This window comes from Dermochelys coriacea, chromosome 5, assembly GCF_009764565.3.
Source record: "Dermochelys coriacea isolate rDerCor1 chromosome 5, rDerCor1.pri.v4, whole genome shotgun sequence".
In the NCBI taxonomy this organism is placed as follows: Eukaryota; Metazoa; Chordata; order Testudines; family Dermochelyidae; genus Dermochelys; species Dermochelys coriacea.
Window position 1 is genome coordinate 761,550 of NC_050072.1, and position 13,913 is coordinate 775,462.

The window sequence follows — 13,913 nt, forward strand, 5'->3', positions numbered from 1 at the left end:
CAGACACCCCAGAGCCAGCGCCCCGCCCCCTCGGTCCCCCCGAGACACCCCAGAGCCAGCGCCCAGCCCCCTCGGCCCCTCGCCCCCCCCGACACCCCAGAGCCAGCGCCCCGCCCCCCTCGGCCCCTCACCCCCCCCGACACCCCAGAGCCAGCGCCCCGCCCCCTCGGCCCCCCCAGACACCCCAGAGCCAGCGCCCCGCCCCCTCGGCCCCTCGCCCCCCCGACATCCCAGAGCCAGCGCCCCGCCCCCTCGGCCCCCCCAGACAACCCAGAGCCAGCGCCCCGCCCCCTCGGCCCCTCGCCCCCCCAGACACCCCAGAGCCAGCGCCCCGCCCCCTCGGCCCCTCGCCCCCCCCCAGACACCCCAGAGCCAGACCCCAGCCCCCTCGGCCCCCCCAGACACCCCAGAGCCAGCGCCCCGCCCCCTCGCCCCCCCGACACCCCAGAGCCAGCGCCCCGTCCCCTCGGCCCCCCCAGACACCCCAGAGCCAGCGCCCCGCCCCCTCGGCCCCTCGCCCCCCCCGACACCCCAGAGCCAGCGCCCCGCCCCCTCGGCCCCCCCAGACACCCTAGAGCCAGCGCCCCGCCCCCTCGGCCCCTCGGCCCCCCCCGACACCCCAGAGCCAGCGCCCCGCCCCCTCGGCCCCTCGCCCCCCCCCGACACCCCAGAGCCAGCGCCCCGCCCCCTCGGGCCCCCCAGACACCCCAGAGCCAGCGCCCCGCCCCCTCGGCCCTCCCAGACACCCCAGACCCAGCGCCCCGCCCCCTCGGCCCCCCAGACACCCCAGAGCCAGCGCCCCGCCCCCTCGGCCCCTCGCCCCCCCGACACCCCACAGCCGGCGCCCCGCCCCCTCTGCCCCCCCAGACACCCCAGAGCCGGCGCCCCGCCCCCTCGGCCCCCCCAGACACCCCAGAGCCAGCGCCCCGCCCCCTCGGCCCCCCCGAGACAACCCAGAGCCAGCGCCCCGCCCCCTCACCCCCCCCAGACACCCCAGAGCCAGCGCCCCGCCCCCTCGGCCCCCCCGAGACACCCCAGAGCCAGCGCCCAGCCCCCTCGGCCCCTCGCCCCACCCCTCCTGAGACACCCCAGAGCCAGCGTCCAGCCCCTTCGGCCCCTTGCCCCGCCCCACCCGAGACACCCCAGAGCCAGCGCCCCGCCCCCTCGGCCCCCCCGAGACACCCCAGAGCCAGCGTCCATCCCCTTCGGCCCCTCGCCCCGCCCCCCTGAGACACCCCAGAGCCAGCGCCCCGCCCCCTCGGCCCCCCCGAGACACCCCAGATCCAGCGCCACGTCCCCTCGCCCCCCCAGACACCCCAGAGCCAGCGCCCCGCCCCCTCGGCCCCCCCGAGACACCCCAGAGCCAGCGCCCAGCCCCCTCGGCCCCTCGCCCCACCCCTCCTGAGACACCCCAGAGCCAGCGTCCAGCCCCTTCGGCCCCTCGCCCCGCCCCACCCGAGACACCCCAGAGCCAGCACCCAGCCCCTCATCCCGCCCCACCCCGAGACACCCCAGAGCCAGTGCCCCCCCGAGACACCCCAGAGCCAGCGCCCAGCCCCCTCAGCCCCTCGCCCCACCCCACCAGAGACACCCCATAGCCAGCGCCCAGCCCCCTCAGCCCCTCATCCCGCCCCACCCTGAGACACCCCAAAGCCAGCGCCCAGCCCCCTCGGCCCCTCACCCCGCCCCACCCTGAGACACCCCAGAGCCAGCGTCCAGCCCCCTCAGCCCCTCATCCCGCCCCACCCCGAGACACCCCAGAGCCAGCGCCCAGCCCCCTTGGCCCCTCGCCATGCCCCACCCCACCTGAGACACCCCAGAGCCAGCATCCCCCCCGAGACACCCCAGAGCCAGCACCCAGCCCCTTCGGCCCCTTGTCCTGCCCCACCCTGACACGCCCCAGAGCCAGTGCCCAGCCCCCTCAGCCTCTCGCCCTGCCCCACCTGAGACACCCCAGAGCCAGTGCTCAGCCCCCTCAGCCTCTCGCCCTGCCCTATACCTTTCTCTCTGAGGAGAGCCCGAGGTTCACCAGCACCAGGGCGAGGAGCAGGGAGAAGGCAACTTTCCCCATCATCTCTGGGAGTGGAAGCCACCTGCAGACACCAGGTGAGTCTCCTTCCAGGGACTCATGCCTGGGGCTCCCAGGCAGGCCCCTATTTATAGCTCCAGCCACCTCACTCGTTGGCAGTGCCAGGTATTGAGCAACTGCTGGCTTTTGAAAGTTGTTTTTCCTGCAGTGGGAACTGAAGTTCCCAGAAGCGTTCGCCAGTGACTGGCCATGTGCTGCCTGCCCTGCTGGGCTGCTGGTGGGAAGCGTTTGGCCACTCGCTGGATGGGCCCGTGTGTGCCAGGTGGGACCAGGGGGGTTGATGGGAGCGCAGCAGGGAGTGGGCTGTGCTGGCCTGAGGGCACCGCTCTCTGCCTCGGGGTGCCCGGCTGGGCTACACAGAGAGTGGAGCTCTAGGGGCAGGAGGTTCAGTTTGAGGGATGCTCTCACTTGGCACCACACAGAGGTCCCTGGCTCCAGGCACAAGAAACTCTGGGGATCCCAGCAGGTTGGAGAGAGGGTCTCTGTCCTGCAGCTTTGGGCTCCTTTGAACTTTCAGCTCCAAGTCAGACTGGGCCCAAACTCTGTGACCCAAATGCCAGGAGCCCAAGTCCCCCCTACCTGAGCCCCCTGCAGCCTGAACCCCAAACCTGAGCCCTCCCCAGCCTAAGCCCCCCATGCCCCGGTTTCTCTCGTCTCCAGTCCTGCCATGGGCAGCAGGCTGCTCGGAAGGGCCCTGGCGGCCTTTCTGCCCTGGCTCTGGGAGGGGCCAGCCTGTATTTGCCCCCTTGTTGTCTGAGAGGCTGCAGCTGCTGTTACTGTCAAGCCGAAGGTCAGGGCCACCCCCAAGGATGGGCGCTGGCCCTGCTGCCTTGCGGGGCTGGGGTTGGCCCTGCCTCTGTAGGGTGCTGTTACCGCAAACCCAGCTGAGCTGGCCAGTATGCGCAGCCCACCAACCTCAGCTCCCTCCCTCCACTCCCCACCCAGAGCACGTCTCCCTGCCCCAGCCCTGGCCAGGAACTAGCCCCTACCCCCTCCGCACGGGCAGAGCCTCCTGCTGCCCCCTGCCCCCCTCAGCAGCGAGTGTCCCAGCACCTCCTACTGGCAGCTTGGCTGAGTGCAGCCCCCAGGGCACGAGCAGCTTCCCCAGGAGGGAACAGGGCAGGGGACCACAACCTCCCCCCCCGCCCCACGCACTGTCGAAACGCCCCGATTGCACCATCACAGGAAGCTGGGCAGTGAGCTGCGCCATCCCCAGCGCCTGGCGGGAGAGCCCTGCCTCGTGCCGTGCAGAGAAACTTAGCTGGTCAATCATGTGTGTAGGTGCAGGGAGCCTGTCTGCAATGGGGATGGGCTGGAGGAGGCTTTGCTGGTGGGCATGGCTGCCAGGTGGAGACGATGGGAGCATGTAGGGGGCATAACTACAGATTTACTTCTCCCACCCAGCCAGGCCTGCATCCCACCCAATAGCTCCTGGCTGAGCTACGGGGGAGGGCTCAGAGAGAGATGTCCCAGCTCAGCTGAAAGGTTTCGAGTGATGGAAACTCCAGCCCCAGCCTCTTCCTCTTCTGCATCCTTGCCCAGTCCCTGCCCCAAGCCAGGGCCTCCCTCCGCCGGGGCCAGAGCCAGGGCGGGCAAGTGGAGCAGCCGGCCAGGGCACAGTCACGGGAGTGGAGAAATGCTGAAAAAACCAGCAGGGGGCGCAAATATGTCTCGTTACAGCTCTGCCCATATCTGCCCAACCCCCTCGAGCTTCCAGTCGACCGTGTTCCTGGTCCCCTCGGCTTTAAACATAACAACATAAGAATGGCCAGACTGGCTCAGACCAAAGGTCCATCTAGCCCAGTGTCCTGTCTGCCAACAGTGGCCCATGCCAGGGGCCCCAGAGGGAATGCACAGAACAGGGAATCACCAAGTGATCCATCCCCTGTCGCCATTCCCAACGTCTGGCAAACAGAGGCTAGGGACACCATCCCTGCCTATCCTGGCTCATAGCCATTGACGGACCTATGAACTTATCTAGTTCTTTTTTGAATCCTGTTATAGTCTTGGCCTTCACAACATCCTCTGGCAAGGAGTTCCACAGGTCGACTGTGTGTTGTGCGAAGAAATACTTCCTTTTGTTTGTTTAAACCTGCTGTCTGTTAATTCCATTGGGTGACTCCTAGTTCTTGTGTTATGAGAAGGAGTAAATAACACTTCCTTGTTTACTTTCTCCACCCCAGTCATTATTTTGTAGGCCAGATAGTCTTATGTTCTTATCTGCCAAACCCCCTGAAGCCTCTGGCTGACCCTGTTCCTGGTTCCCTCAGGTTTGCAAACAGTGCAGTGAGGTCTGTGGGGCTGGCCCTTGTGCTGTGATGTGACACTGACATGTTTGGCAGATGGGTCACAACTGGCTGTTTCTCAGGAACTGGCTGACACATTGCTGAGAAAAAACAACAAGGAGTTCTCGTGGCACCTTAGAGACTAACAAATTTATTTGGGCATAAGCTTTCATGGGCTAGAAGCCGCTTCATCGGATGCATGGAGTGGAAAATACAGGAGTAGGTATAAGTATATAGCATATGAAAAGATGGGAATTGCCTGACTAAGTGGGGGGTCAGTGCTAACGAGGCCAATTCAATCAGGGTGGATGTGGCCCATTCCCAACAGTTGACAAGAAGGTATCAACAGAGGGAAAATTTAAAAATAGCCAGAGCCTCGCGAACCAGCTGAGCGGCAGCGAACCAGCGGAGCAGCGGGGACAGCAGAGCAGCTCACAGCAGGAGTTTGCCTGGGAGTTCGCCTGGAGTGAGCCCAGTGAGGCTTACATCTTGCCAACGTCTCTGAGGAAACTCATAGTAGGTAGGTGATATGGAAGGGGGGAATTCAGCTGTTGTGACCTGCACTGGATGTGCCATGTTTGTCTTTCTTCCACAGGACAGAAGCGACTTTGTCTGTACAAAGTGCAAGCTGGTCTCCATATTGGAAGAGAAGATTGAAGGTCTGGAGCAACAGGTAACGACCCTGCGTTGTATACGAGAGACTGAGGATTTTCTGGACCAAACTCAGGATAGCCTTCTAGGGGCACAAAGCTCTAAAGATGTAGAGCAGGTTGCACAGAGGAGCCAAGAGGCCAGTGAAGAAGCTTGGCAACATGTGACCTCCAGAAGAGGTAAGCGGAATGTCCGGGTTCCAGTAACACAGACACAGGTAACTAACCGCTTTCATGTTCTCTCCACAGGTACCAATGCGGAGAGTGGACCAGATGATAGGTCTGGGGGGAGAAAGCGGAAGGAGACTCCGCTGGTTGGGAGGCATGAGATGCGATGTCCTGAGGTTGGGGGTTCCACGACCACCACTCCCAAGAGGAGAAGGCGGGTGGTGGAGGTCGGGGACTCTCTCCTCCGGGGGACTGAGTCATCTATCTGCCGCCCTGACCGGGAAAACCGAGAAGTCTGCTGCTTGCCAGGGGCTAAGATTCGTGATGTGACGGAGAGACTGCCGAGACTCATCAAGCCCTCGGATCGCTACCCCTTCCTGCTTCTCCACGTGGGCACCAATGATACTGCCAAGAATGACCTTGAGCGGATCACTGCGGACTACGTGGCTCTGGGAAGAAGGATAAAGGAGTTGGAGGCGCAAGTGGTGTTCTCGTCCATCCTCCCCGTGGAAGGAAAAGGCCTGGGTAGGGACCGTCGAATCGTGGAGGTCAACGAATGGCTACGCAGGTGGTGTCGGAGAGAAGGCTTTGGATTCTTTGACCATGGGATGGTGTTCCATGAAGGAGGAGTGCTGGGCAGAGACGGGCTCCATCTTACGAAGAGAGGGAAGAACATCTTGCCAGCAGGCTGGCTAACCTAGTGAGGAGGGCTTTAAACTAGGTTCACCGGGGGAAGGAGACCAAGCCCTGAGGTAAGTGGGAAAGCGGGATACCGGGAGGAAGCACAGGCAGGAAGGTCTGTGAGGGGAGGGCTCCTGCCTCATACTGGCATTGAGGGGCGATCAACAGGTTATCTCAAGTGCTTATATACAAATGCACAAAGCCTTGGAAACAAGCAGGGAGAACTGGAGGTCCTGGTGATGTCAAGGAATTATGACGTGATTGGAATAACAGAGACTTGGTGGGATAACTCACATGACTGGAGTACAGTCATGGATGGTTATAAACTGTTCAGGAAGGACAGGCAGGGCAGAAAAGGTGGGGGAGTAGCACTGTATGTAAGGGAGCAGTATGACTGCTCAGAGCTCCGGTACGAAACTGTGGAAAAACCTGAGTGTCTCTGGATTAAGTTTAGAAGTGTGTGCAACAAGAGTGATGTCATGGTGGGAGTCTGCTATAGACCACCGGACCAGGGGGATGAGGTGGATGAGGCTTTCTTCCGGCAACTCACGGAAGCTACTAGATCGCATGCCCTGATTCTCATGGGTGACTTTAATTTTCCTGATATCTGCTGGGAGAGCAATACAGCGGTGCATAGACAATCCAGGAAGTTTTTGGAAAGCGTAGGGGACAATTTCCTGGTGCAAGTGCTAGGGGAGCCAACTAGGGGGAGCGCTTTTCTTGACCTGCTGCTCACAAACCGGGTAGAATTAGTGGGGGAAGCAAAAGTGGATGGGAATCTGGGAGGCAGTGACCATGAGTTGGTTGAGTTCAGGATCCTGACGCAGGGAAGAAAGCTAAGCAGCAGGATACGGACCCTGGACTTCAGGAAAGCAGACTTTGACTCCCTCAGGGAACAGATGGCCAGGATCCCCTGGGGGACTAACATGAAAGGGAAGGGAGTCCAGGAGAGCTGGCTGTATTTCAAGGAATCCCTGTTGAGGTTACAGGGACAAACCATCCCGATGAGTCGAAAGAATAGTAAATATGGCAGGCGACCAGCTTGGCTTAATGGTGAAATCTTAGCGGATCTTAAACATAAAAAAGAAGCTTACAAGAAGTGGAAGGTTGGACATATGACCAGGGAAGAGTATAAAAATATTGCTCGGGCATGTAGGAAAGATATCAGGAGGGCCAAATCGCACCTGGAGCTGCAGCTAGCAAGAGATGTCAAGAGTAACAAGAAGGGTTTCTTCAGGTATGTTGGCAACAAGAAGAAAGCCAAGGAAAGTGTGGGCCCCTTACTGAATGAGGGAGGCAAGCTAGTGACAGAGGATGTGGAAAAAGCTAATGTACTCAATGCTTTTTTTTGCCTCTGTTTTCACTAACAAGGTCAGCTCCCAGACTGCTGTGCTGGGCATCACAAAATGGGGAAGAGATGGCCAGCCCTCTGTAGAGATAGAGGTGGTTAGGGACTATTTAGAAAAGCTGGACGTGCACAAGTCCATGGGGCCGGACGAATTGCATCCGAGAGTGCTGAGGGAATTGGCGGCTGTGATTGCAGAGCCCTTGGCCATTATCTTTGAAAACTCGTGGCGAACGGGGGAAGTCCTGGATGACTGGAAAAAGGCTAATGTAGTGCCCATCTTTAAAAAAGGGAAGAAGGAGGATCCTGGGAACTACAGGCCGGTCAGCCTCACCTCAGTCCCTGGAAAAATCATGGAGCAGGTCCTCAAAGAATCAATCCTGAAGCACTTAGAGGAGAGGAAGTGATCAGGAACAGTCAGCATGGATTCACCAAGGGAAGGTCATGCCTGACTAATCTAATCGCCTTTTATGATGAGATTACTGGTTCTGTGGATGAAGGGAAAGCAGTGGATGTATTGTTTCTTGACTTTAGCAAAGCTTTTGACACGGTCTCCCACAGCATTCTTGTCAGCAAGTTAAGGAAGTATGGGCTGGATGAATGCACTATAAGGTGGGTAGAAAGCTGGCTAGATTGTCGGGCTCAACGGGTAGTGATCAATGGCTCCATGTCTAGTTGGCAGCCGGTGTCAAGTGGAGTGCCCCAGGGGTCGGTCCTGGGGCCCGTTTTGTTCAATATCTTCATAAATGATCTGGAGGATGGTGTGGATTGCACTCTCAGCAAATTTGCGGATGATACTAAACTGGGAGGAGTGGTAGATACGCTGGAGGGGAGGGATAGGATACAGAAGGACCTAGACAAATTGGAGGATTGGGCCAAAAGAAATCTAATGAGGTTCAATAAGGATAAGTGCAGGGTCCTGCACTTAGGATGGAAGAATCCAATGCACCGCTACAGACTAGGGACCGAATGGCTCGGCAGCAGTTCTGCGGAAAAGGACCTAGGGGTGACAGTGGACGAGAAGCTGGATATGAGTCAGCAGTGTGCCCTTGTTGCCAAGAAGGCCAATGGCATTTTGGGATGTATAAGTAGGGGCATAGCGAGCAGATCGAGGGACGTGATCGTTCCCCTCTATTCGACACTGGTGAGGCCTCATCTGGAGTACTGTGTCCAGTTTTGGGCCCCACACTACAAGAAGGATGTGGATAAATTGGAAAGAGTACAGCGAAGGGCAACAAAAATGATTAGGGGTCTAGAGCACATGACTTACGAGGAGAGGCTGAGGGAGCTGGGATTGTTTAGTCTGCAGAAGAGAAGAATGAGGGGGGATTTGATAGCTGCTTTCAACTACCTGAAAGGGGGTTTCAAAGAGGATGGCTCTAGACTGTTCTCAATGGTAGCAGATGACAGAACGAGGAGTAATGGTCTCAAGTTGCAATGGGGGAGGTTTAGATTGGATATTAGGAAAAACTTTTTCACTAAGAGGGTGGTGAAACACTGGAATGCGTTACCTAGGGAGGTGGTGGAATCTCCTTCCTTGGAGGTTTTTAAGGTCAGGCTTGACAAGGCCCTGCCTGGGATGATTTAACTGGGACTTGGTCCTGCTTTGAGCAGGGGGTTGGACTAGATGACCTTCTGGGGTCCCTTCCAACCCTGATATTCTATGATTCTATGATTCTATGGTGTTTTTAGGAAGATCACCAATGGACTGTAGTTTCCTCAGGAAGTCAGTGGTGTCTCGAAGATAGCTGGGAGTGCTGGTAACGAAGGGCCTGAGGAGGGAGTCTACATAGCCAGACAATCCTGCTGTCAGGGTGCCAATGCCTGAGATGATGGGACGTCCAGGATTTCCAGGTTTATGGATCTTGGGTAGCAGATAGAATACCCCAGGTCGGGGCTCCAGGGGTGTGTCTGTGCGGATTTGTTCTTGTGCTTTTTCAGGGAGTTTCTTGAGCAAAAGCTGTAGTTTCTTTTGGTAACCCTCAGTGGGATCAGAGGGTAATGGCTTGTAGAAAGTGGTGTTGGAGAGCTGCCTAGTAGCCTCCTGTTCATATTCTGACTATTCATGATGACGACAGCACCTCCTTTGTCCATAATCCTTTTTGATTATGATGTCAGAGTTGTTTCTGAGGCTGAGGATGGCATTGTGTTCTGCATGGCTGAGGTTATGGGGCAAGTGATGCTGCTTTTCCACAATTTCAGCCCGTGCACGTTGGCAGAAGCACTCTATGTAGAAGTTCAGTCTGTTGTTTTGACTGTCAGGAGGAGTCCACATAGTCTACTTCTTTTTGTAATGTTGGTAGGAAGGTTTCTGTGGATTAGTGTGCTGTTCAGTGGTGTTGGAAATATTCCTTGAGCCAGAGACTCGAAAGTAAGATTCCAGGTTATTGCAGAACTGTATCATGTTTGTGGGGCCAGTGGGGCAGAAGGAGAGGCCCTGAGATAGGACAGATTCTTCCGCCAGGCTAAGAGTATAGCTGGACAGATTAACAATATTGTTGGGTGAGTTAAGGGAACCACTGTTGTGGCCCCTTGGGGCATGTAGAAGTTTAGACAGTTGAGTGTCCTTTTTCCTCTGTAGAGAAGTAAAGTGTGTGTTGTAAATGGCTTATCTAGTTTTTGTAAAGTCCAACCACGAGGAAGTTTGTGTAGAAGGTTGGTTTTTTATGAGAGTATCCAGTTTTGAGAGCTCATTCTTGATCTTCTCCGGTTTGCTGTATAGGATGTTGATCAGGTAGTTCCAAAATTTCTTTGAGAGTGTGTGGCACAATCTCTCACCATAGTCTGATTGCTGAGAAAGACATTCCCCGAACTCCTCTGTGGGAAAGCTCTTGGAGCTAGAATCCCGGCTGCCATGCCCTGCAGTTAATATTGCTGCCCATTATTAACCCACCCCTTGTGCACCAGCCCTCGGCAGGCAGCTAGCACGTCCCCCTTTTCAGAGAAGATAACAGAGCACTTACACAAGGTCACGCCAGGAGAGGCTGGGAACCCCACTAAGGAACGGGCCCAGTTAAATGCTATGTGCTAGCCAGTGCAACCACTTGTCCCCACTGTTCAGAGCCAGGAATAAGAACCCAGGAATCCTGCTCCCCAGCACTCCTGCTCTTTCTTACAAATGGTTGTGTAACCCACTGGCTATGCACATGCTGTCTCCCCTCGTCACCAGGCTAACCAGCATTGAGAAGAACAGCGAGCTGCCTCCAGCTGTCACAGCTATTGCAGGAGTGGAAGAAGTTCATGCTGTGAATGTGAAGGCCTCGGTGCACCATTTTGGGGGTGGGAAAAATACGTCATCAGATGTTTGAAGGCAGGAAATTCAGATCAACAGCACAGGCCTCATCATTAGATAAATAACCTCTGGCAGTCCTGAGGGCCTGGTGTACTCGCTGGAACATTGCAGAACACTGCATGCAGGAGAGAGTTTGGAGGCTGTGTTAATATGCAGTTTACTGCCTCATTTGGGTATTTCCATTTGATTTAAAGGAAGTGGCCCCTTTAAGAACAGGGTGGGCGCTCACGTCACAGGAGGAGCACAGAAAAGCATTTGGGTTCCCGGCTGGCAAGTACCGCCACAGTTACGGGTAGCGCTCAGCTCTTGTGCAACCTGGGGATTTTGAAATCTGTTATTCCAGCCCCAGGTCAGGCCCTTTGGATGCTGAATTTACCAGAACCAGCTGCACTGGGAAAAGGCCCCATTTGAGGAAACAGATGTCCTTTCCAGCCAGTGCTGCAAACAGTTTGGTACTATGTGCTGTGGGTGACCCAGCGACCAGAGACCCAGGGAACTTGAGGTGTGAACTCACCTCCACAGGAGTCTTGGCAGCTTCATCTGGTAGGATTTTCCCATCCTTTCATTGCCTGCCTGGCAGTGCCACTGAGGGCAGTCCTGCTTTGCATGGCATTGGGCAGAGGGGTCTGGGCTGGAGGTAGCTGGCTCCAGCGAGCCCTCATTAACAGAGAGAGCAAGTCTCCCTTCCTCCAATGGCAAATGGTGGGTGGCCCTTCTCTGTGGCCGGTGGGATTTCGGACCCTGGCGTCTCTGCCCTGTGGCCTGTAGCATTGCCCCTCCCTAGTTCTTCACGGCAGCTCCTGCAGGGTGCTGGTGCCGTCAGTGCTGCTCCATGGGTCAAGCCAGCAGCCGTCCCCTGGGGCAGGAGAGTCAGCGTGGACGCCCTGCATGGGACACGGTTAAATTCCTGCACGGGGAGCGAAACTCTATTCGCCCATCACTATGGAGCTGCAAGCAGCGCGTCCCTAATGAGATTCGTAAAGGTGTGGGGGGACATTCAGCTCTGCCCCCAGGCGGCCTCTGAAATCTCCTCGGGCTGGAAACCCCATTATCGCAGGACAGGAGCGCCTGTCCCCCTCAAGGAACCAGGGAATGAGACTGGACAGGTGCTAGAGAGCAACTGTCACCACCTCCCAGGTGTCCCTGTCACGGACTTCAGCCCCATCACATCCTGGGGGGCCACAGACCCTGCGCACGCAGGAGGACGAGGCGTCTCTCGCTAGGAGCCGTCTGGCTGTGCTCCTGGGAGGCCAACGCCGTCGCCAGCCCAGGGCTGTCAGTGAGGTCAAGGCCACCGTGCTGCAGCGAAGGGACCGGGGCTGCTTCCCCAGGACAAACGCCACAGGAACTGAGTCAAGTGACACCAAACCTTTGCCCCCTTGGCCCTGCAGTGGAAAGGGTGTTTCTTAGGCCCTTCCAGCTGCAGGCAGAGAGAGACGGGCACTGTCCAGACCCTCTCCCAGGTTGGAGCCCATTGGGCTGGGCTGTTACTGCTCAGGGCATGTGGGTCCTGGCTCCCTGCACAGATCGCCCCTGCCCCCCCAAACATTTCATCTTCCTGAACTGCCAGCCACACAGGATTCGAGTCAGCTCTGGGTTTTATTAACGGCTAGTCCCAGCCGTCCCAATTAGTGCCCCGAAGCCAGTCCTAGGGCGGGACAAGCTCCCCCTGGCAGGCACTGAGAGGCAGCGCGGACGATCGCTCCTTTCCAGCTGCCTTTGCCAACACTCCAGCCACCTTTCCGCATTCCCGACTGTCATCAGGTTATTGGGGGGAAACCCGTGGTGGTGGCAAGAGCACAAACCAAACAGCTCTTCCCCCCCACAATGCTTCTTCCATTGCCGCTGTGGAGGGGCAGCGCAAGTGCCAAGTGGAAGTGATCCCAATTAGCAGGGATGTGATGCTGTCCCGTGGAGTAACAGCTGGCTGCAGAACTGGCACCAAGGGTCACTCCAACAGCAAGGCGTGGAGCTGGAGGGGTGCCAGGCTCAGCACTGCCCCCCTCCTATTTAACACCATCCTGCCCATGAATGAAGTTCAAACCCGGGCGCTCTGCGAGATGGGCTCAGACCATGCTGTGGTGGCCAGGGCCATGGTGCACACCGTACGTGCGTACAGGCCCCTTCCAATACTCAGCTACCAGCTCTCACTTCAGGGTTGTGAAGGGGCCGTGCCTAGCGAGTGGCCCTAATGGTTCTAGCCTCCAGAGCAGCCACAGCAGACTGACCAGGGTGGGTCAGGTTGGGAGAACCAGCTCCAGAGACCCTCAGGGCACGTTTACACTCTGAGGTAGCCACAGCGCCTTAGCTAAACCAGTAGAGCCCTGTAGGGTAGACACAGCCTACGCCGTAGGAAGGGGGTTTTCTGCTCGACAGCGCCGAGGCTGACGGAAGCACCTGTCTGTTGTGCTGGCTGCCTCTGCACCGGGGTTAGGTCGGCGTAGCTACAGTGCTTAGTGATGTGGATTCTTCACACCCCTGCGCTGTAGCCCAGGCCTGAGACCCAGCGGAGGCCCTGGGCTGGCTGGGAGGACGGGGGCTGACTCGAGCTTTGGTCCAGTAGCTGAAGAAGAAAGTCCGTCTACCTGAGCTCATCTGAAGCATAAGATTAGATGAGACTAAATCTGCATGTTGGCTTGTTTTAAACTCCCGTGTTCTGTAGTGTTTTGTTCCAATGACTCAGTGAACACACTGGTCGCAGCTTCCTGAAGGGAGGAAACGCAGGCCCTGAAGTCCAGTCAGACTGAGAGCAGGGTGCCCAGCCCTGGACTAGCAGTGGGAGAATTGTGTGAGTCCACCCGTATTGCCAACCTCGAGAGATCAGAAACCATGAGTCAGACTCCAAAAAATCACAAGATTGGCCCCAACATCCTGAGATTTTAAAAAAGACAACACCAAAAAACTGTCATGTTTTTTCAGTCTGTCTACTGACTTTTTAACTCCCTCCACTCCTCTGCCAACCTGCGCATGAGAATTTCAGGTTGAAAAGTCAACCTTTAATTCACACAAACATGGCTGCCTTGCACGGCTGCTCAGACGAAGACACTGGCGCTGCCCACCCTCTCCTCACTCCTACGACAGGGGAACTGCCATCCGGGCCCTGCTGCTGTCTCCAAGTTTCATTCTCCCCCCCACGTTCCTCCCCCGTACAGGGGCTGGAGAATAAACAATGAACAGCCCAGTAACACAAAACACCCCCCATGGAGCCAAGTTTCCCGTTATTTGTCAATATTTGTGTGAAAAAATATCGTGGCCACGTGACCAGCCACTTTGCTAAATGCTGGAAAACTCTCACCCGGGCAGGGCTCTCTGTAGCTTGGTGCAGCGATTATATTTATAGCCCTACAGAGTTTTGTAAGTAATCAATGCTCTCCCCCGAAAGCCTTTCAAAAACAGTTCTGAA

General features: G+C 57.2%; 1 protein-coding gene across 2 annotated transcripts in view; it reads right to left on the minus strand.

Annotated features, from left to right (window-relative positions):
- LOC119856362 (avidin-like) overlaps positions 1-2,155 on the minus strand; it is a 42,365-nt gene extending 40,210 nt beyond the window's left edge. For both annotated transcript variants that reach the window (XM_043514663.1, XM_038403764.2), the window contains exon 1: positions 2,000-2,155. In XM_043514663.1, the coding sequence (XP_043370598.1) occupies positions 2,000-2,074 (75 nt within the window). In that variant the 5' untranslated portion in view covers positions 2,075-2,155. The remainder of the gene's footprint in view (positions 1-1,999) is intronic.
- Positions 2,156-13,913: the final 11,758 nt, after the last annotated feature.